Source organism: Delphinus delphis, chromosome 3 (assembly GCF_949987515.2).
Source record: "Delphinus delphis chromosome 3, mDelDel1.2, whole genome shotgun sequence".
Taxonomy (NCBI): Eukaryota; Metazoa; Chordata; class Mammalia; order Artiodactyla; family Delphinidae; genus Delphinus; species Delphinus delphis.
In genome coordinates this window covers 35,280,984-35,305,195 of record NC_082685.1, presented here as the reverse complement: position 1 = coordinate 35,305,195, position 24,212 = coordinate 35,280,984, and the positions used below count along the sequence as shown (strand labels likewise).

Below are 24,212 nucleotides of genomic sequence, written 5' to 3'. Positions count from 1 at the left end.
ATCACAAGCACTGAAATTGAAACTGTGATTAAAAATCTTCCAACAAACAAAAGCCCAGGACCAAATGGCTTCACAGGCAAATTCTATCAAGCATTTAGAAAAGAGCTAACACCTATCCTTCTCAAACTCTTCCAAACTATAGCAGAGGGAGGAACACTCTCAAACTCATTCTACGAGGGCACCATCACCTTGATACCAAAACCAGACAAGGATGCCACAAAGAAAGAAAACTACAGGCCAATATCATTGATGAATATAGATGCAAAAATCCTCAACAAAATACTAGCAAACAGAATCCAACAGCACATTAAAAGGATCATACACGGGCTTCCCTGGTGGCGCAGTGGTTGAGAGTCCGCCTGCCGATGGAGGGGACACAGGTTCGTGCCCCGGTCTGGGAAGATCCCACATGCCGCGGAGCAGCTGGGACCGTGAGCCATGGCCGCTGAGCCTGCGCGTCCGGAGCCTGTGCTCCGCAACGGAAGAGGCCACAACAGTGAGAGGCCTGCATACGGCAAAAAAAAAAAAAAAAAAAGGATCATACACAATGATGAAGTGGGGTTTAACCCAGGAATGCAAGGATTCTTCAATATACGCAAATCAATCAACATGATATACACCATATTAACAAATTGAAGGAGAAAAACCATATGATCATCTCAATAGATGCAGAGAAAGCTTTCGACAAAATTCAACACCGATTTATGATAAAAACCCTGCAGAAAGTAGGCATAGAAGGAACTTTCCTCAACATAATAAAGGCCATACATGACAAACCCACAGCCAACATCATCCTCAATGGTGAAACACTGAAAGCATTTCCAGTAAGATCAGGAACAAGACAAGGTTGCCCACTCTCATACAACATAGCTTTGGAAGTTCTAGCCACAGCAATCAGAGAAGAAAAAGAAATAAAAGGTATCCAAATTGGAAAAGAAGAAGTAAAACTGTCACTGTTTGCAGATGACATGATACTATACATAGAGAATCCTAAAGGTGCGACCAGGAATCTACCAGAGCTAATCAATGAATTTGGTAAAGTAGCAGGATACAAAATTAATGCACAGAAATCTCTGGCATTCCTATACACTAATGATGAAAAATCTGACAGTGAGATCAAGAAAACACTCCCATTTACCATTGCAACAAAAAGAATAAAATATCTAGGAATAAACCTACCTAAGGAGACAAAAGACCTATATGCAGAAAATTATGACACTGATAAAAGAAATTAAAGATGATACAAATAGATGGAGAGATATACCACGTTCTCGGACTGGAAGAATCAACATTGTGAAAATGACTATACTACCCAAAGCAATCTACAGATTCGATGCAATCCCTATCAAACTACCACTGGTATTTTTCACAGAACTAGAAGAAAAAATTTCGCAATTTGCATGGAAACACAAAAGACCCCAAATAGCCAAAGCAATCTTGAGAACGAAAAACGGAGCTGGAGGGATCAGGCTCCCTGACTTCAGACTATACTACAAAGCTACAGTAATCAAGACAGTATGGTAATAGCACAAAAACAGACAGATAGATCGATGGAACAGGATAGAAAGCCCAGAGATAAACCCACGCACATATGGTCACCTTATCTTTGATAAAGGAGGCAGGAATGTACAGTGGAGAAAGGACAGCCTCTTCAGTAAGTGGTGCTGGGAAAACGGGACAGGTACATGTAAAAGTATGAGATTAGATCACTCCCTACCACCATACACAAAAATAAGCTCAAAATGGTTTAAAGACCTAAATGTAAGGCCAGAAACTATCAAACTCTTAGAAGAAAACTTAGGCAGAACACTCTATGACATAAATCACAGCAAGGTCCTTTTTGACCCAGCTCCTAGAGAAATGGAAACAAAAATAAACAAATGGGACCTAATGAAACTTCAAAGCTTTTGCAGAGCAAAGGAAACTATAAACAAGAACAAGAGACAACCCTCAGAATGGGAGAAAATATTTGCAAATGAAGCAACTGACAAAGGATTAATCTCCAAAATTTATAAGCAGCTCATGCAGCTCAATAACAAAAAACCAAACAACCCAATCCAAAAATGGGCAGAAGACCTCAATAGACATTTCTCCAAAGAAGATATACAGACTGCCAACAAACACATGAAAGAATGCTCAACATCACTAATCATTAGGGAAATGCAAATCAAAACTACAATGAGATATCATCTCACACCGGTCAGAATGGCCATCATCAAAAAATGTAGAAACAATAAATGCTGGAGAGGGTGTGGAGAAAAGGGAACACTCTTGCACTGCTGGTGGGAATGTGAATTGGTTCAGCCACTATGGAGAACAGTATGGAGGTTCCTTTACAAACTACAAATAGAACTACCATATGACCCAGCAATCCCACTACTGGGCACATACCCTGAGAAAACCACAATTCAGAAAGAGTCATGTACCAAAATGTTCATCGCAACTGTATTTACAATAGCCCGGAGATGGAAACAACCTAAGTGTCCATCGACGGATGAATGGATAAAGAAGATGTGGCACATATATACAATGGAATATTACTCAGCCATAAAGAGAAATGAAATTGAGCTATTTGTAATGAGGTGGACACATGTAGAGTCTGTCATACAGAGTGAAGTAAATCAGAAAGAGAAAGACAAATACTGTATGCTAACACATATATATGGAATTTAAGAGAAAAAGAATGTCATGAAGAACCTAGGGGTAAGACAGGAATAAAGACACAGACCTACTAGAGAATGGACTTGAGGATATGGGGAGGGGGAAGGGTAAGCTGTGACAAAGCGAGAGAGACGCATGGACATATATACACTACCAAAGGTAAGGTAGATAGCTAGTGGGAAGCAGCCGCATAGCACAGGGAAATCAGCTTGGTGCTTTGTGACCTCCTGGAGGGGTGGGATAGGGAGGGTGGGAGGGAGGGAGACACAAGAGGGAAGAGATATGGGAACATATGTATATGTATAACTGATTCACTTTGTTATAAAGCAGAAACTAACACACCATTGTAAAGTAATTATACTCCAATAAAGATGTAAAAAAAATGTATTTAAAACAGTCAAACCAATTATGATTTATAATTTACCATAATGAAAGAGCTTTTATAGTTCTTAATCTTTGGTGATCAAGCCTGTGGATAAAAGTCATGATGTAGCCAAGTCTTCACTCTGAAACAGTATTTGTAGCAATATCCGCACACAGTGTGTCAGTTATGGTGTTTTATTTTCTGCTTGTAACTGTTCTCAACATGAAATAGCCCCTCCTGAACTATTTGTAATTGAATCATCCATACTGCAAGTAATAGACACCAGAGTTTAGATATAGCACATGATGATAATTTGGCTTACTATATCCAAAAAATTTTCTTGCTTTCATAAAGTTATTATGTACAAAATAAAAAATGGGATATATTAAGCAGAGACTACTGCTTTAAATCTAGACTGTACCCTCAGTGGTAATTTGTGTTGGTTCTATGGGGCCAAGTAAATGAGTCCTATGTAGAAGACTGAAGTGGAAATAAAACAATCACTTTTAAAATGTTTACACTGATTAGAAATATAACAAACTGCAAAAAAAAATGCACAATGTTTCTGTGCATACATCTTAAATATATTAGTGATACCCAAGGTGTATGCATAAATTGAAATGGAAATGGTGCTCTGAGTTGTAAAGTTAAAAGACACCCCCTTCTAGGGTGGTTATATGGCATTTGTTCTTTTGGCCAGGAATGAAAAATAATCACTGGATATAAAAATCCCATTCACAATAACCATAGAAGCTGAAAAGCACTGAATTTAACAAGAATTATGTAAGCCCTATGGGAATAAATTTAACAAGAAATCTGCAAGACTTACCCAGAGAAAACTGTAAAATTTTACAGAAGGACATAAAAGAATATGTATAAATAAGGAGACACAGTATGTTCTTCAATAGGAAGAACCAATACCGCTAAGTAAATTTCCTTCCAAACTCCTTCATAAATTATACTGCAATTACAACCAAAATACAAGTAGCATTATTTTTTTTAACATCTTTATTTGAGTATAATTGCTTTGCAGTGTTGTGTTAGTGTCTGCTGTATAACAAAGTGAACCAGCTATACGTATACATATATCCCCATATCCCCTCCCTCTTGCGTTTCCGTCCCACCCTCTCTATCCCACCCCTCTAGGTGGTCACAAAGCACCGAGTTGGTCTCCCTGTGCTATGGGGCTGCTTCCCACTAGCTATCTATTTTACATTTGGTGGCGTATATGTGTCCATGCCACTCTCTCACTTCATCCCAGCTTACCCTTAGTAGCATTATTTTCAACTTGCCAAAATTTAAAGATTGTATGAAGGCATAACTATTTCATAAAGGTTAAGTACAATTAAGTAGAAACATAATGAGGGGAGATTTGTCCTTTTTTTTAGTTATAACTGACATAAAACATTAACTCAGTTTCATTGTATAACAGGGTAATTCAGTATCTGTATATGTGGCAAAATGATCTCCACAATAAGTCTACTTAGCATCCATCACCACACACAGCTACATATTTTCTCTTGTGATGAGAACTTTTAAGATCTACTCTCTCGGCAACTTTCAATATGCAAAACAGTATTATCAGCTATAGCCACTATGCTGTAAATTACATCCCCATGACATTTATTTTAAAACTTTACACTGTATTTATTTTTATAAAAGTCTGTATCTTTTGACCCCCGTCACTTACTATGCCCACTTCCCAGCCCCTGCCTCTGGCATCCATCAATCTGTTCTCTGTCTTATCTATGAGTTCGTTCTTTGTTTGCTTTTAGATTCCATATATAAGTGAGATTATACAGTATTTGTCTTTCTCTGACTTATTTCTCTTAGCATAATGCCCTCAAGGTCCACCCATATTGTCACAAATAGTAAGACTTTATTCTTTTTATGGCAGAATAATATTCCATTGTATATATTTTATATATTTATATATCACATTTTCTTTATCCATCCATTGATGGATACTTAGATTTTTTTCCCATATCTTGGCTATTGTAAATAAGACTGCAATGAACATGGGGATATTTATGTAGATAGGCAGATAGACAGATAGATAGGTAGACAGACAGATAAAGTATCTTTTTGAGTTGGTGGTTCATTTCCTTTGGCTAAATACACAGAAGCAGAATTGCTGAATCGTATGGTAGTTCTATTTTTAATTTTTTGAGGAACCTCCATGCTGTTTTCCATAGTGGCTGCACCAATTTACATTCCCAGCAACAGTGCACAAGGGTTCCCTTTTCTCCACACCCTCACCAACACTTGTTATTTCTTGTCTTTTTGGTGACAGCCACTCTAACAGGTGTGAGATAAGACTACATTGTGGGAAATCTGTCTTAATATTTAAAGCTAGAAAAATTAAAAACACATAGTTTTGGTACAACAATATAGGAAAATATTAATGAGATAAGTTACAGAATAAAAACAAAGACCTAAGGACATATGAGATTTCATATGTGAGGAAGACAACATTTCAAATCATTAGGAAAATGACAGATTGACTTAAAAATTATTGTGACATCTATCTATCTATCTATCTATCCTACCTATGTATATTCCTGCTTCAGAACTTACTCTAAAATACATCTCAAATGGATTCAATTTCTATGGTAAAAAATACGTAAAATAATGACAGATGATTTGAACATTTCTTTTTTTAAATCTTATGGCAAACAAGACTTTTCAAAGTCTAAAAGCCAAGATCAAAATCCATAACATTCTTTAGTACATCAAAAGATAGTATTCACAAAGTTATTATACAAAGAAGTATGTTTGCAATATATGACAAAGGGTTATAATCTTAATATTGGGTTGGCCAAAATGTTCGTTTGGGTTTTTCCGTAACATCTTATGGAAAAACCCGAATGAAGATTTTGGCCAACCCAATGTATAAAAAGTTCTAACAAATAGCTAACAAAAAATTATTCTAATAGAAAAAAAATCAATAAATGACATAAAAAGGCAATTCAAAATGAAAAAATGCAAATGGTCTATGAATACAAAAAGGTATTTGAGATAGTTACCTGGCAATAAAAATTTTAACTGATAAAGGAAATTACTAATTTCACCTTAGAGATTAGCAAAGATGGAAAGGATGAATATCCTGAGGGAGATACCCAGGACTGGTCTGGGAGTGTGCAAATGGAACTCCCATACACTGGGTGGTGTGAATATTAATTAACAATGTTTTAAAGGAAGGATAGATTTGTAATATGTATCCAAATCTAAATATATAAATATGTAAAATGTATAATATCTAAAATATGTATCAACCCTGCTTTGGGTTCCAGTAATCCTACTTCTAAGAATTTAGGGGAAAAATGTTATAATTGCATCAAATATGAATACACAGGACAGTTTAATACAGTTTAGTTCATAAGAGTAAAAATACACAAAATAATCATAATGACCACCAACAGAGGACTGATTTCATAAATATGGTACAGCCATACAATGAAATTCTATACAACCACTGGATATTTTGTTACAGAAAAATTTTAGATAGCATCAAAAGATGCTCACAAAATGTTAAGTGCAGAAATCATATTATAAAACATAATGTATTGGAAGCAACCTAAGTGTCCATCAACAGATGAATGGATAAAGAAGATGTGGCACATATATACAATGGAATATTACTCAGCCATAAAAAGAAATGAAATTGAGTTATTTGTAGTGAGGTGGATGGACCCAGAGTCTGTCATACAGAGTGAAGTAAGTCAGAAAGAGAAAAACAAATACCGTATCCTAACACATATATATGGAATCTAAAAAAAAAAAAAAAAAAAAAAGGTAATGAAGAACCTAGGGGCAGGACAGGAATAAAGACACAGACGTAGAGAATGGACTTGAGGACATGGGGAGGGGGAAGGGTAAGCTGGGACGAAGTGAGAGAGTGGCATAGACATATATACACTACCAAATGTAAAATAGCTTGTGGGAAGCAGCTGCATAGCACAGGGAGATCAGCTCGGTGCTTTGTGTCCACCTAGAGGGGTGCGATAGGGAGGGTGGAAAGGAGATGCGAAAGGGAAGGGATATGGGGATATATGTATATGTATAGCTGACTTACTTTGTTATACAGCAGAAACTAACACACCATTGTAAAGCAATTATACTCCAATAAAGATGTTAAAAAAAAGAGGGGGGACTGATAAAATAAATTTTTACATATTGTGATATAGAAAAGTCACTCTGGCTTATATATGAGTTTACTTGAATTTTATGCTAATAGGTCGTTTGTGGCCTATGAAACATATGTTGTACAACTGTTTAATTATTGAAGAAAATGGCACATTGACCAGAAGTAAAGAATGTCTATGTTAAAAATAAAGATTAAATGTCTCTCTAAAAAAAGAAAAAAAAACCCATAATGTATACTATCTGATTCTATTTCATGTACACACGTGAATTCCCAAGAAGTCTTGAGGTTTAGCGATCCTTTTGCTAACAGTATTTATTTCTGAGTGAGATTAATAGAGATCTTCACTTTTCACTACAGTTTATTACTGATTTTTCTATAATGGAGAGAAATAAGTAATAAAAGCAATTCAGATTTAAAAATTGCAGACTCTTAAGAAAATTATGTGACAGACAAACTTACCTGTTTTACAAAGCAAACATAACACATAGCTGGAAGTAACCTTATCTCTTTCATTTAATTTGTTTCATTTTCAAATACAGTAACTCTGAACTAGAATTTAAGAAATGTTTACAAAGTTTTATCATCAGTGACAAATTCAGGACAAATTCAGAACTTCCCAGTCCCTGCTTTTGATATAAATACCTCTCCACAGTAACCACAGAAATAATCTCTAAAAAAATGCAATAGCATATTTTAGTCCAAGGACTGTTTGCTTTCAAAAGAAATACAGAACTTAGTAATTATTTTTAAATTATATATGTTCATATAGTCATATTCATATATGTATATATACACAGTGTTTTTAGATATACATGATATACCTGGCTTAATTTTATTCATAATTTTTATCAACCCAGTTGGACATTTGAGAAAGTAGAAAAAAAGAAAAGAGATTAGAAACATTTTGTTTAAGCCACATATTTTTCCCAACCTTGAGGAACACAAATATATTTAAACTGAAGTCTTTTGAACTGACCTTGAAATGCATCACAATTATTATTTCACACAAATACCAATCGTCATTTTACTGAATATTCTGAGATACGTTCCACCTCATTAAAATAACAAGTAAGATATGAAGGGCTGATATTCTCTTGGTTCTAAAAAAACCTCTCTTAAATTTAGTCAAATCTAATTTTGTTATTAATTCTCAGGATTACCAGATACATTTTTTCAGAGCAGATTTTTGTTTTGAGCCAGAATTGAAATCATTCCCTAGTGATGAAAGATGATTTAAAATGACCAAGAAAAAAGTAAATCATAATTTTCAATTTACCCACCAACCCTAATGATACCTAAACAGTGATAATTAGTATTGTAATTTATTTCCAAATGACTTAGACTATTTTTGCATATTACAGATTTTATCCTTCATGTTCTATTTGTTTGATTTTTATAAGTTTCCTAAAATTTATCTGGGGAACTGGAATGTGGACTATTAATCATTCTGGGAGATTATAGTGGAGGCAGGTCCATTCAATTTTTTAAACTTCCCCTTCCTTTAACTTGAGAAAAACACAAAATAAGTAGGATAGGAGACAAACTGGGCTCTAACTCCAGTTCCAGCACTTTCTAGCTGTAAAATAAAGGAAAGCTGTATTGTCTTGGTTCTAACTCACACACATCTTCTAACCCTCAGTTTAGCCATCTGTAAACTGTGATAACACCTCTTATTTCATAGAGGTTTTTGAAAATTAAATGTGAAGTCACTGAAAAATTAAACTTCATTTCATAAAATTATCTCAATAAATGGTGGTGATTCTTAGTAGTGTTATTAGTCATAAAAAATATATATCCCAGTTAAAAGGTATAATGCAATTTTTTCAAATCCTGTTTTTCATTGACTCTTTTTAACAGTATTTGTTTGCAAACTATCAAATGCTTAAAAGAACAAAGAGAATCCACATGCACTTTGATACCTTTGATTCCATATCATGTAAATTCAAAAGGACAGTCCCTGATTATATACACATTCTTATATGGCAAATCCTTGTTGCATATTTTATATGATACTCATTTATGCTAACAAAAAACAAAACACAGATAACTTTATTTAAAAAAGGCCTTCTGTTATTTCTCAACTATTGAAAACAATTACAAATTCCTCAAGGCCAGGAACCACATTTGTCTATCTCTTCCTCCATCTCCCTCTCTGGGTCTCTCTTTCTCGTTCTCTCTCTCTTTAAAGCCCAACAGCACAAGTGGCATTTAATTTAATCAGGTTTTATTCTTGCCACGACTGCACTATGCACCAAAACAACAACGCAGGAAAACCAGAGCTCCAGAATTGTGGCTAATTTTTAAAATGAGAGCATAAACCCTTAAGAGGTATTATGTCCAAATCTGGGAATTGTACAACCAGAACCCATTTATAACATTTGCCACTTTGACTAAAGCATCCTAAGTCAAGAAAATTCCATTACAACAAATTTCTACCTAAGTGATCTACCTGGTGATGATGATCACATCCAGTTAGTAAAATAAAAAGATAAAGCCATTTTAAAATGTGGTTCTCAAAACTGGCTCATTAAATAGATAGAAAATTGGCCTCCAAAACCTAAAGTCTAAAAATAAATCATCTAAAAACTCCGAAGGAAATAAGCTCTTTGTTTTTCATGTGGTCTGTAATTCCATAGATCTTTCAACTGTAAATCTGGCAAGTGCTTAAAATATTATGACTTTCAGAATGACAAAGGTATCATTCTCTAATGAATTCTGTTAGAAAAATGGTTTGCCACACAGGTCTACTAATGGGATTCAAGTAATGAGCATTCTTACAACACATAAGCCAGACGCAAATTTACACAGCCTAGCAGATCAGCCCCACCAGTGTCCAAGAGAGTACTGGCTTAGCAGTGCTTGAAAGAGGAATGGTTTACATGACTGACTGATCAGAGAACATTTCAAAAGATCTTCAGTCTATTAACTCAAACGTTCATTTGGCAAAAAAAAAAAAAGAAAAAGAAAAAAGAAAAGCAAAACAAAAAACAAAAAAATTCAGAAATCTGTATTTACAAAATAAGTCTTTCTTTGTCTGTAGGTCAAGGAAAAGAAAGAGAAAAGTTACTTAAATTTCATTTTTTGGAGCACTGTGTCTTCAATAACAGTGAAAACACAGAATGGTGATTTGATTTTACAACCTAATAACTGGCACCTACTCACTCACATTTAAAACTCTTTAACATTTCTGCTTCTTATTTTGTGATAGTCTTTTAAATGGCCTATAAATCATTTAAGATTAATATTTAAAACGTTTCATTGACTGTAAAAGATTTACAGTCAATGAAATGTCAATACCCTCACTAAAATGAACAAATTTTAAAGATGATCTTTGTATATTTGTTTAAAAGCCAGCTGTCTGATTATATAATTTTTTGGTCAATCCAGTTAACGTGTAGTCCTAGGAAGCAGGAAGATTCAACGATTATTTTAAAACAAATACTCCCTCCTGGAAGGGATGAACAGCACACTAAAACATTTTTTCTATGTTGATGCTTTAGAAGTTGCAAGGTAGGAATAAATGGGGCTGTATCCATAGAAAACAGCAGTCACCTTTGAATTATCTATATTATAAGCCCTACTATCCAAAAGTTCCCATTAACAGACTAATATGCAGAACAGAACAGACTGTAATTTTCCATCACTATTTGCTATATTCTTATTTTCATGGGAAATAAAAAACTCTAAGCCAGTATCAAGGTGAGTATGAGATAAAAATATTGTAACTTTATATATTTTTATCAAATCCTCTTTAAATCTCTATTTTGGGTATGTTTTATAATGGACATTACATATTGGTGCACAGATAAATAGACATTCATTTATTAAGCAAGTCAAGTAGTCTGAGGTTCAATTCTCATGATAACAGCATCATTTCTATCTAAAATTTTTTAAAAATAGCAGAATAAAAGGTGACTTTTAGAGATTATTTAGTTAAAAGAGAGACATGTAAAAGCCAGTAGATAAACTTTTAAAAAAATTTTTGATTCGATGGTCTTGCACCAATTAGGCACTAAATTACTGATCTGTAGACGAGCACCCTCAAGATGCTTAACCACTGAGACCTTCAAATTTAAGCATATACTTCAAGAAATACAATTAAGCAGCCATAAATAATTTGTAGGAAGCTATTTTAATGGCATTTTCCCTACATGTAAATGCATACTACTACTAGTACTAACCACCAATCAAACAGCTATCTTTTTAAACAGGAAGGAACAGTCAAATCATATTATCCTAAAACGTAGGTTAAAATATCAGTATTTCTGATATTACCCAGACCTCTTATAACCAAATAACTGATGCAGCTATTATTAATTATATTCATAGCATCAAACCCTGTGCTAATCCCTCCCCCCATTTCACAAACTTTGTTCGACCTTTTAAAATACAGAACTATGATTCTTTTCATCATTTGTGTCAAAAAAATTAGTATGGAGGTTCAAAGGGGCATTTTATAAAAATAAAAATCAGATCTGGAAAATGTTTTTCTACTCTCTCATTCTTACCCTTAGTAAGTGACCCTTACTTTTATTCTTTGTGAAGGTGCTTAAGACTCAGCATTCCTAGCATCCACCCCAGAAATTTCAGTGTCTCCTCTGCACAGGTGCCAAGGTCTTATGCAGTTAAGCTTCACCATACATAGGTATACCCTACATATGCACCCTACCGTTCCTGTCCACATATATTAGCTCTGTAATTGTAGAAATTATACAATCCCTCTAGTCCTTGTTTCTACACTTATAAAAGAGGATGATAATATTATCTACCTCATGAGACTTCTGTGAACATTAAGTGGGATAGTTATATGCGCTCTAAGTGTTTATTTTTGCAATATTATTATTGCTAACACGTAATGCCTTTCTTCATACTGTCTCCATGCCCACTGACTCCCATAGGACGGTTCTCCTTATTTTCTATCCATTCGTATTGCACTGATCCTTCTTGCTCAGTCCAGCTCTCCCTCTTCTACCAAGTCTTCTACAAATCCCACCGACTCTGACCACTTGGAGCTTTCTCATTGCAAAAATTCATATGATAACTAGAGACCAGTTCTGTTGTCAAATTCCTTTATTAGTGATTGTATTAGCTTCCACCTTCGCTATAAAACTAGTGTTCCTAAGACAGTGGCCCTCAGACAGTACCTACGTCAGTCACATAAAGAGATTTTAAACATGCGAATTCCTGAACTCCATCCTAGACCTCCTGAATTAGACTCTGGGCATGTGCCCTGAAAATACAAATATTAATACAAGACTCAGGTGATTCTGTTGCACAGTAAAGCCTGAGAACCACTGTAAAAGCCTGGATCTCAACCTTTTATTTTGATTCCTCTACCACAGGGATATACTACTCTCCTCTCCCACCGATCTGAAACACTCTTCTCTCCATCAACCCTCACCTCCCTCTTCAGGCAATGAAGATCACTCTTTCTTGACTCTAGAGCGAGCCTTAGGTCTAGTGTAAGAACCATTTCATATCCTTCCACAAAATAGCCTAACTGACATGGTGCTGGTTAAGGAGTATTATATAAATACTTCCTGTTAGCCTGATATACTGCAGTCTTTCCATTACCCCCTCCAACAACTCCTTTCACCACATATTTGTTGAGTATCTACTAATTGTCCGGAATTGTGCTAGGCACTGGTATGCAGACAATTTCCATACATTCGCACACCTCAGTATCTCTAATATTTAGCCATGGCTTCTTCATGTATCACTTTTCTAAGATACACGTAGATTCACCTTAAAAACTTCATTACTTTAATTCTGGCTATTGGGTTAGGAGAAAAGTTATTTCACCTTTAATTGCCCAAGCAATTACTTCTAAGTTAAGACCTCTTGGCAGGTAAGTGGGCAGTACATGCCAAATTACAGAGCAGGGAAAATAAGACTTGGCGATAAAAAGGCCAATAGAATGTTTACAAAATCAGCACTAGGCAAGAGACAATGGGTTAAAGACATGGCCATATTTTTCCATATAAATAGGGACAGAATAATATAGACCCATTTTTCTCCTTGTTTAATAAAATACATATTTTGCAAATAAAATGCATATCTGAAAGGAACATGTAAATCTTGTGTTTGTATCTTTTAAAAACTCATAACCATCTACTTTCTCATTCCTCTTTTAACTGTGTGTTTCAAAGTATTTTTGTGTCATCCAAAAATGTAAAATGATTTTGGAAAAGCTGAGTAATATCAGGCTAAAAATAGAGGAAAGAGTAGCTGTGTAAATGAGAATCAAATTGATAGATAAAAGTTTCCATTTATGCTATTTAAATCCAGTTCTCTATTTTATATATGATTTTTATGTAGTTGTTAATAGTTTATAAGTAAATTATATATTTATTTTCAAATAACCTATAGCTAGAATTATGACTAATAATCTATAAAATGTATTTTAAAATTTTTTTGAAAAAATATACAATAAAAAAGAAAATGTCAATATATTCATATGTTTGTATAAAGATCACCAAAAAGCCATAGAAGAATACACATCAGTTTACACTGGTAGTAATAAAGGTGTGCATTTTTTTAGAGAAAGCATAAAACTGCAAAAATACTCATGGTCTGTTAAGTGAAAACACAGACTATAAAATTCTCTCTACAAATAACTAAGTGTAATGTGTAAAGTATGAATAAGCAAATAGACAAGAAGTAGAAGGTATTATAGGCAAATTAAAACAGTTTTAATGAAGTGACGGGGATGTGGATAATTTTTGCCTTTGATGTTTGTTGATCTTTTAAAATTGGCTTTGTCATAATGTACCATGAAACAGAAATGAAAATGGTGATTAAGTATGAAAGCCATTACTCAATGAGAAAATCTCTTCTTTTCTCAACTTGTTTGGAGACAAAAGCACAACACCATATTCTACACTGGGGGTTCTGAGCTGAGGACAAGTTCATCCCCCAGGACACATCTGGCAATATCTGGAGACATTTTTGGTTTTCATAACTGCGAGGGTACCTCTGGCATCTAGTAGGTAGAAGCCAGACATGCTGTTAAACATCTTACAATGCACATGACAGCCCCCTCACAACAACAAATTATCTGGTCACGATGACAAGAGCACTGATCACAAATAAACGTTACAGAATGAATGATTTCAAAAGAAGCCAGTGTCCCACCCCGAAATTAGTCAGTACCCCTGTCACAGTGTTAAGAAAAGGACTTTCTCTGATTTACATTCTTATAGAAATTCTCAAGACGATTTAACAAGGAGGTGGGAGGGATCACACTAAAGCACGCTTTGAGGTGCTTCTAAAATATGAAACTTGGGATATTTCCCTCCCCTTCCTTCTCTTGCAGGGTAAGCTCACAGTCAGATTTTTATTTCATGTCACAATCAAGCAAGGGCATTGTTTAGGCTCCTACAAAGCAACAGCAAAGGACCTGCCCTAAGAGTTAACACAGAGAAAATGATTTATAAACTGCCTATATCATGTGCAATAATTGTTTAAAAATTGATGAATAAATCTTCTTGAGATGTAATCTTTATAATGAACCTCATTTATACTGTGTGGGCCAGAGGGAGTAAAGATCCGGGAAGAGAAGAAAAACACTCAACCACTTTTAAGAGATTATTCGCAGCAGTAATTTATCAGAAATCACAAAAATGTGTTTTCAATGGAAAAAATTCAATTGATAATAAAAGAAAAAAAGGGAAAGGGTCTTTTCACATAGTGTCCACCCAAAGCTTAAAACCACTGACACAGTTCTTGAACTTTATCATCCAACATTTTGTGACAGCTATTGGCCTTAATGGTTATATGACAGATTCTGCTGGAGCAATAGGAAAATTATTAGACAAGTTAACAGCACCCATTCATAATGAAAGAAATCATGACACAAGCAACATCCTTGACTTTTCAAGATCTTATATAACTCTTCCTTTATTACCTGGTAATAGATGTAATATAAAGTATAAATTTCTCAAGGACAGAAACCATGTCTTATATTTAATACACACTGAATAAAGTACCTATGTGAAAAAGTCATTTTAATGAAATTAAGATTTTTTTTCAAGGTGGAGAGATTGAGGAGTAACAGTAACATATAGGATTAGTTTATCTGATCTACCCACTGTTTCCAAAAAAATAAATAAAATAAAATAAATAAAAACAAACAACTACAACAAACCAGGTCCATAAGGAATGAGAATAATTTTTTTTTAAATGATGCCTTACTACATCTAAACGTGCAGTATAACCAGAGGGCTAAGATTGAGGGATGTAAAGTCAATCATTTGTTAGCTGGGTGACCTTGAATAAGTCACTTAACCTCTCTGGGCCTCAGGCTCCTCTTTTATAAAAAGGTGGACACCAGCCATATCACTGCTTTTATAGGAGGACTGGATGAGATAATACACATCAAGAGGATACCTGCACAAGTTAAGGGCCCAATGAGCAATAACTGTGATTATTTTCTTATATTAGTGCTGTGATGGTGGAAAATGTTGGGCATTGCACAGAGGGGGAGTTGAGGGGGAAGCGAAGGGGAAGCAGAAGGAAAAGAAGGCGAGAAAACGACAGCTTGCTAAAATTGGATAGGAGAGCTTCATTTATTGAGAATGAAGTCTGGGTCGGTGAGTCTTCACAACCCCTTCCCCTCGCTCCACATCCCGTCACCCACCCCAGCTCCTGCTTCGTGTCTGCAACCTACTCCCTTCTAGGGGTACTTCTCCAAATGATATATGACTTCTTTTAGCAGTTGCCCTCTCCCGACTTTGCTTCAGATCCACGCTTTTCAAAGGTGTAGTCTTCAACCACTAAGACTCCTCTCGCTACATTTACCAACACGCTCCTGTCACTTACTATAGCTGGGAGACAAGTCTCAGAACTTATTTCAATTGATCGTTGTGGCATCTGATGCAGCTGACCATCTTCTTCCTTTTTAAACTCTCTTGTGCCTCAGCTTTGAAGACATTATTATCTGTGGGTTCTCCTACCATCTGACTGCTGCTTAGCTACTTACTAATCTGTGTGGGCTCCTTTTCAGCATTCCACCACTTAAATTACACTGCTCACCAGATCCCCATTTTTTGCCGTCCTTTCACTTTCCCTTTTTAATTGTATCCATTCACACCGTTATAAGTACCACTTATATGCTGACAATGTCCAAGTTCATCTCTCCAGTCATGACGTCTTACTAAGCTCCAGACCTGTATTTTCCAATCTCCATTTGGAGATTCCATGTGTGGAGAAAAGTCAGCGTTTCCCAAAATGAACTGTCTTCCCACACACCTCAATCCCCAGCCCACCCCCAAACTGGCTGCCCTTTTGGTGTTCCCCATATCGATAAATGAAACCATCAGAAACTTACGATTCACCAAGTCCTGCCACTTCTGCCTCGTAAAAGCACTGATTTTGTATCTTCTCCTTTACATCCCTGTCTCCGTTCATCCATTCTTTCTGGATTTTTGCAGTGGATTTTCACCTTATCTCCCAACCTTTGGTCTTGCTGCACCCCTCATACTTCAAAAGCATCTTCCTCAAGTGTGAATCTGTTCAAGCGATTCTCCTACTGACATCTTTTCATGGGTCCCTACAGCCTTTGGAACAAAATGTAAACTCTTCTGCAAGCTACAAAAATGGTCTATATAATTTGATCACCACTTATGATCTCAATACCAAATCTTATCACTTCCTCACTCCCACTCCCAAATCCAGCCATTTAAAGCTACTTGCAAATTCCTAATCCCATTTATTTTTCCTGTTTTTTCTCCTATATGCCACTCTTTCTGCTTAAAACATTTATCCACAGACCTCTAACCCCCATCTTCACCTAGTAATTTCTACATAATACCTCAGAATTCTGTATTTCCAATATGCCCTGTGTATTTCTGCTTTCAAAGAACTCAGTGGTCCTACACTGTGATTCTTTCCACATTAATTGATTTAAATAGTAATTTAAAAAGTGTCTTGAATTTGAGGCCTACAAGTCCATGCTCTGTCTCTCCACATATATGATACTATGTAGTCAAACTTCCAACCAACGGTTGTTTACAGAGCAAAACCACATGGAGAGAGATACTATAACCTTGGCTACATGTATTTTATACAAATCATTTAGGAAGACAATAAATATGTAACATATCAGGCAATTTGAAATATCAAATAACAAATGAATGGTGAAATCAACAAGTGACAAAGGAACGCATGGGAGATACAGACAACTAGGTCCTCAAGAGGCTGCTCATAAAAATTTTTAGAGAAAATGCTCATGTTAAACATAAGTATGATAGGAGCCTGCAGTAGAATTAACGATAGTAAACACCAAGATGTTAAGTTTCATGAGGTCAGGGGACAAGTCATTCTTGTTCGCTGCTCTGTCCCTATGGCCTAACACATAGCTGGATCATAGTAGCTGCTAAATAAGTATTTGTGTCGAATTGAATTTTAAACTGTGCAGCTGGTGATGCAAGAAAACATCTGTTTAAAAAAAAAAAGGCAGCACTTTTCACCATTTGCCATTCCATAAAAAGGTAATTTGTGTATATGTTTACTAGAACGCTTTCCTCAAAAGTGAAATATTGCTTCACTCTTCGGTTGGCAAATGTGTTGTTCCAAGATGGAGAAGAATCTGCTTTAAATGAAGAGAAAGCTATTTCAGTCCATAATCCTCAGAGCCAATTTTGGAACTTAAAATGCATTTTCATCAAAGAATCTTAACAAAAAGAGTCCTGCCAATTTAACCAAGACATCTAAAAATGTTTCATTCTAAAGCCAAGCTTTCTGCTCAGGAACATTCTAATTGAGATTGTGTTCTTCCAGAGATCTTCCACTGGCTCAACAGTCACCTGAGTCACATGGGTGAGTAAGATACCATCATCACCCTCCTAAGAACTCAGAACTGCATGCCATTTAGGAATTCTGCATTTTTCTAACGTTTATGCTGGATTTCCAAGTTTCCTGGAACTTCTTTGTACCCAACAGAGCTATTATGATAAACCAAAGCAGAAACACATGTAACTTTGAGTTAGAAGTCAATTTGGCATGTCCCTCTCATTTCAAACATATGGAAACTGAGACCACGTAATGTAAATCACTGACCCAAGTACACTTAGGGCAGCGGCTGGAATGGACACTGGGTCTCCTTAGTGACAGGCTGATATTCAGTCTTCTATATAAGCTATGTTCATGGGACACCAGTACTTTCACTTGCATCATTTTATTAATTCTGGTACTCACCTAAAATATGTAAACAGGGACTATTATTCCCTTTTAGCAGGTGAAGAGATCAAGCCCCAGGACTTCCCTGGTGGTCCAGTGGCTAAAACTCCATGCTCTCTAGGCAGGGGGCCCGGGTTTGATCCCTGGTCAGGGAACTAGATCCCACATGCCTCAACTAAGAGTTCACATGCCAGAACTAAAGATCCTGCGTGCCACCACTAAGACCAGGTGCAGCCAAATAAATAAATAAATATATATATATATATATATATATATATATATATATATATATATATATATATATATATATATATATATAAAAAGAGAAACCAAGCCCCATGGGGCTGTCAATTCCCTCAAGTTGACTGAACAGCAGAAGCAGAACTAGTATTCAGGTCTTTCTATCTTTGTCATTTACCAGGAGCACCACATCGACATGGGCCATTTTTCCTTTCAGTACAAATGAGTCAATGACAGTCTAAATGGTCTGGTGCCTACCATTCTTCAAAGGAAGATTTGCTATAATAAAAGAAAGCTACAAGTACCAGAGGTTGCAGGCCACAAAGGATAATGAGGCAGAAACATGTGCATTAATCAATTTTGAGGTTTCACTTAAATAATCAATCAACCATTCTTTCAGAGCTGAATCTAATCGAAAGATCCTAACCCTTTTAGACCTGTATACAGTGGGCAATATGCCATAAACATCTTCTTTTATTTAGACATCAGGGATGGAATTTCCCATCTGTTGCTTCAAATCAAATAACCATACTTTAAAAAATAGTACATATCACAAAATTTTTCTTTGAAGGATTAAAGTCACTATGATTGTTAATCATAAAAGTGTTAATTTTTCAACAAGTAAAACTGTGTCTGGACAAGTCCACGTGTGTTAGCAGTAGGCTAAGAAAGGAATCTAGCATGGAATTTATAATGCTTGGTTCTAATCATTAATGCTGCAGTACTGACTTATTTACAACCTGACGTTTGTTTCTGCACTTTCAACATCCCGAGACTTTTCTGCAACAGTAAATAGCTTTAAGAGATGACACCTCGCCTTAACTGGGTCTATATTTTGACTAGCAGGTCTTGGCATCATGTCCAGCTCTGACACCTCTCCAAAATGCTGCATGCTGGTGAAAAATGAACAAAACTTAAGAAGAAGAAAACAATGCCACTACTCTTAAGCCATTTGGGGATATAATAGGTCTAAGTTCTCAGCTAACTTATACATCTAAGTTCTAATGCAGCAACTTCTAATCATCTCATCACTGTCTCTTTAGATTCTAAATATTTCTTAATTTTTCCATAAAGTCTCACCTTTCTGATGCTCTGAAGAGGAAGGTGACAGAATAAAATGTGGGAAAAGAGCATAAGTAAATCAAAAGACAGGACACACAGAGCTACACCTGATTTCCATATCACTTTCTTTTTAGCCACACAATTTAGATTCAAGTACCTAGGACTTAGCAGGTACCCACATGAGGACATTTTCTATTTTCATGGTAAAATTCAAAATATAAACTGATGAAAGACCTCTAAAATTTCACAAAAGTGAATATTTGTATATCTGAGAAGTTAAATGTTTAGTTTCCCAAGAAAGAAATATTCTCTACCCACACAGGAGATTCTCACAATGTGTGGGAAATCTATGGTTCTGAATCATCCAATAGCATCTTCAGTCTGTGTTCATACCCTATATCATAAAATGCTTTCCCAATAATTAGAATATAACAAGATACACGTCCTTAAAAACATCACTGAAAGAGTTGAATGTTCTCTGGAGTAGTCACAGATGTTTCATAAGCTTGTGATAGCTCAGGATTATCACCTATCTTTGGACATTGTATAAGGTTGGGCTGGTTATTTGAGCTTCCTCTATATTTGAATTCTGGGGTGATGAAAATTTCTATCATGTTAAGAGCATACCCACTACCTAGTATTTGGCTCTCGAGTGAATTAATAAGGGTCCTAACTTTCAAGTCCTGATGGCTGGCTTAGAACTGTTTTGCATAAAACCTTACACACTAGACCCTCTTCTTTACCAGTGCATCCTGTTTCCAGGCAAAACTACACTACAATACAATCTTCTGCAATGTGCTGTATCCTATTAGGACTGAAAGTAACCCTGGCATCTTACATTCAAATGTGGCCTTTCTAGAGAGACTTTTCCAAGGGTGAAAACTTCAAAAACACAGAGTAGAAAAGTCACTGAAGAAATGGCACAAGTAAGCAGGGGTATCTGGGACACTTATTGTCTTGTATGTCTGCAGTGCCCCAACATGGGCAGCAGGGGGCGCTCCTGCATGAAGCAACCCTCCCCTCAGCCCCGCCCCCCTTCCCCCCCAACCCATACACACAAGTGTTCCCGGGAGGGGAAGACGGAGGCTTTTTCTCTTAGCACTTGCCCCAAGACCAAGGAGGGGGCCACTAAGGAGTGCTGCTGTCCATAAATCACACAGGCTTAGGACATGCAGTGAATACCATTGCAGAAGTGACCAGAGATGACACACAGGTCTGAGCTTACCTTTTGAAAGCAGGGTGGCCAATTTTTATTTTATTTATTTTGGGGGTTAAAGGAGCACGTGAGCCATGGGCAGGGGGCGGGGCTTGCCATCAGCTGTAAAGAGGCCGGCTCCAAAAGCAACAAGTGGATATCAGTATCCCAGGGTCATTTATTCAGCCTCTCCACTAGTTTAGTTCCCAGGTTATATTCTCTGTGAAATGTCAAATCAAAACACTTCCCTTTTCTCTCCTCTTCTTTCCTTCCCTGACCCCACACCAAACTCAGAAAAATCACTTGATGAAGTGGGTTTCCCACTGAACCTTAGGAAATGTGACTCCTGCATGTGGCTGTGTTTTGCACATGAACGTGTGATGCATTTTACACCCTCTTCGCCAAGTCCCACAATTTCAAACCAGGTTGGAAAAATCTTTCGGGACCAGAAAGAGCCAGCTCTGAAGCCTCAAAGACAGTGGGTTCCAAAGCAAAATGCCCTGCCCTCACCCCACTTCCTACACATACTCATGCACACCCCACCCTCACCAGTTGGAGCCTTTCTCCTTCCTGTCCCCAAATGAAGGTTTGCAGAGACACAGCCATAAACCTCAATACTCACCATATTGACTTCAGAAACCATATCGATGCTGGCGATGTCGATGTTCATTCCCACAGCCACAGGGGGACCTGCAAACCAAAATGGCCAGCCACGTGATTTCTCAGAACTTCATGCATTCTTAGCAAGAGTAGTCCCCGGGCACGGGACACTCTGCCCCAAATCCCTTCCCACTGCTCACACTCAAATTCTTCAATTCTCTGCTCCTTTTTAAAGAGTGACAGGTACTCCTCTGGGAAATGCTCTATTGAACAGGCACACACGTGTCCGATGGGTGAGGGATTCCACGTCTGTCTACATAGGTAGGTATCTTAGCATGAGAATATACACAACCACAAAAGCACCGGAATCTGGCTAGCCCAAACGAAATGTTATATATTGCACTGCAGTTATATACTGCACCCCCTCCTCATTCTTCCCACCCCCCGCTTCTGTGCAGGTTTTAACTCTTTGAGCTTTGTTAGAGTCTGGAGTCAAATTAAATAGGCATATCAGTGTATCTAAGGCTGCAGCAAGAGAGGTCTCTAGCCCTTCTTCCACTACCCTCCCTATCCTCCCATCCCCCCAGGCCCCTCTCCCCCCACCCCACTGTCCCCTGCAGTGAGGTTTCCAGGACTGGATAATATCCAGACACCAGCCAATTTAAACCATGGCTAGAACTCTTCCAAAGTAGGTGGGCACAGGGGGTTAATGCGACTTCTCAACCAACGGTCTGCATATCTTGTCCCCAAAAATGTTCCCGATGGCCTTCAGTAAGCCAGGTTCACCGGGCACACCATTAACTAAACTTAAGAGGTTTGTATCTCAAGGAAACAAAGACAGTGAAGCAAAGGATTTAAACAGTGAAGCTGAAGGACAGCAGTCACCACTACAGGCTAAGAAGGTCTCTCTGAAAGACCATCTAAGTGCTAGAGAGTAACAAACTAGCTTAAGTTTGGCTCAGTTTCTCAATATTGTAACACAGAGACATGTTCAGTACACCACATGCAACCCACAATGAGGGAGAGGGAAGACAGCGCACAAAGCTCAAGAGACAGCTTAGGCTATAGCTGCTGGGCTGTTTCTTATTTCCAAGGCAACCCCATTACCTCCAAAATCTGGTCTCAGCCGAATATCATAGCCTTTCAGGAGTCTGTCCACCGTCTCTTTAACCAGCGACATATTACTAGGGTCATTGACACTAAAGAAAGAAAAGACAATAAACAGGCATCAATAAGACAGCAGGCACAGCGCTTCAGCATCTATCTGATCCTCACTACAGATCCCTGCTCACAGAGGTAGGCAGACAGAGCCTTTCAAAGTGAAAAAGGAAACAGAAACGCTAGACACACTTACCTCTGCGCACAGACAGCGGCGATTATTAAGGGGAACGGCCAGATCCCAAAGTAGCCCTTTTTCCGGACTCTCCACATCCCTTTAGTTTTGGACGGGATTGAGGGTTTCACTGGAGACAGGAGATCCAACTTAGTCTGCCCAGTGCAGTAATTCTAATGTGAGGCGCATGCGCAAGGCGTACCAAAACATCAAAGGGGCAGCAGCGGTTGCCTGGGACCGAGAAGATTTTCTTGTTAAGGAGGAAAAAAAAAAAAATCAAAGGGGAAAAAGGAAAAACATATATATGTATAATATATGCGTATTTGAATAATATAGAAAAGTCACCCCACAGGAGGACCCGGAGCAAAATCTTTGTTGTCCTTTTGTTAAGACAAAAACAACTAGAGAGTCTGTTAAGTTTTGGTACTTGCAGGAGGCAGTTTTGCACCTCGCGGGTTGTGGGGTTTTGGGGTGTGTGTGTGTGGGGGGGTGTTTCCTCTTAAATATGCAAAACCAGATTAGGAATTTAAAGGAGAGCAGGTGTGTAGTGCTAGGGGGAAGATGGGTGCCTGAGAGTCCACTTCTGGTATCAGCAAGCGGCGGGGGTGGGGTGGGGAGAGAAATCTGAACTTTATTTCCGTGGCAAATAGCATTCCCTGCCTGGGGCGAAATGGGTGCTGGAGGCGGCGGTGGGGGCGGGGGGTGGCGGAGGGAAGAGGAGGGAAGGGGAAGGTGGGAGCGGGAGTGAAAGGGGGAGGGAGGAAAGAAACCGATGGGAGGAGTGTTGAGCAATGCGTTGGATTTGGGGCCGGGAGTGGAGGGGGGGACGTAGCATGGAGAATAAGACAGACACGGAAATGAAAAAAAAAGGAAAAAAAGAATGATAATAAAATGATGCCTGGTCTTTTCTAGGAGTTAAAGAGCAAGCTTTTCTTCACTACTCACGAGCAATTTCTTTCTCCTTCTCCTCACTCTTTGCCCCCTATCCCCAGAGAAGAAAACCTCGGGGTCCCGGTTTCTCACCGTGTGACGTGCCTGACCCGCTGGTCCGGATTATTTATAGCAGGAAGGACGGGGGGCGGGGGGGGGCGAGGGGAGTAGAAAGACAGCGCTGTCTCTCAAGGTTTCGGTCTGATTCTGCATTGGGAAATTATTAGTAGGGAGGGTGGAGTTTGCAGGAAGGGTTGATGGGACTTGGGGTCCTAGGGAGGCCGGGTGGCGAGAGGCTCCGGCGGTGACCGGGTGCAGGAAGGGCTGGCGGCCGGGTGGGACTCGCCTGGCTGGCACCCACGCCCCCTCAGAGCACGCGCACTCGCGCGCGCACCCTGGCGGCACCCTCCCCGCCTGCCGCGCGCCCCTCCTCACCTCGCCGGCCTGCGCTCGCTGCCCAATCCCGCCGCGCGGCGCTGCGGTCCCCGGCTCCTCTGGCCCT

General features: G+C 37.9%; 1 protein-coding gene across 1 annotated transcript in view; it reads right to left on the bottom strand.

The window, feature by feature from the left end:
• The window catches only part of GABRB2 (gamma-aminobutyric acid type A receptor subunit beta2), a 292,264-nt gene extending 268,469 nt beyond the window's left edge, over positions 1 to 23,795 (bottom strand). Inside the window, exons 1-4 of the mRNA XM_060006813.1 lie at positions 23,726 to 23,795; positions 22,802 to 23,011; positions 22,555 to 22,646; positions 21,470 to 21,537 (exon numbers count right to left, since the gene is read on the bottom strand). Coding sequence (XP_059862796.1) covers positions 21,470 to 21,537; positions 22,555 to 22,646; positions 22,802 to 22,878 — 237 coding nt within the window. The 5' untranslated portion in view covers positions 22,879 to 23,011; positions 23,726 to 23,795. The remainder of the gene's footprint in view (positions 1 to 21,469; positions 21,538 to 22,554; positions 22,647 to 22,801; positions 23,012 to 23,725) is intronic.
• Between the last annotated feature and the right edge of the window lie 417 nt (positions 23,796 to 24,212).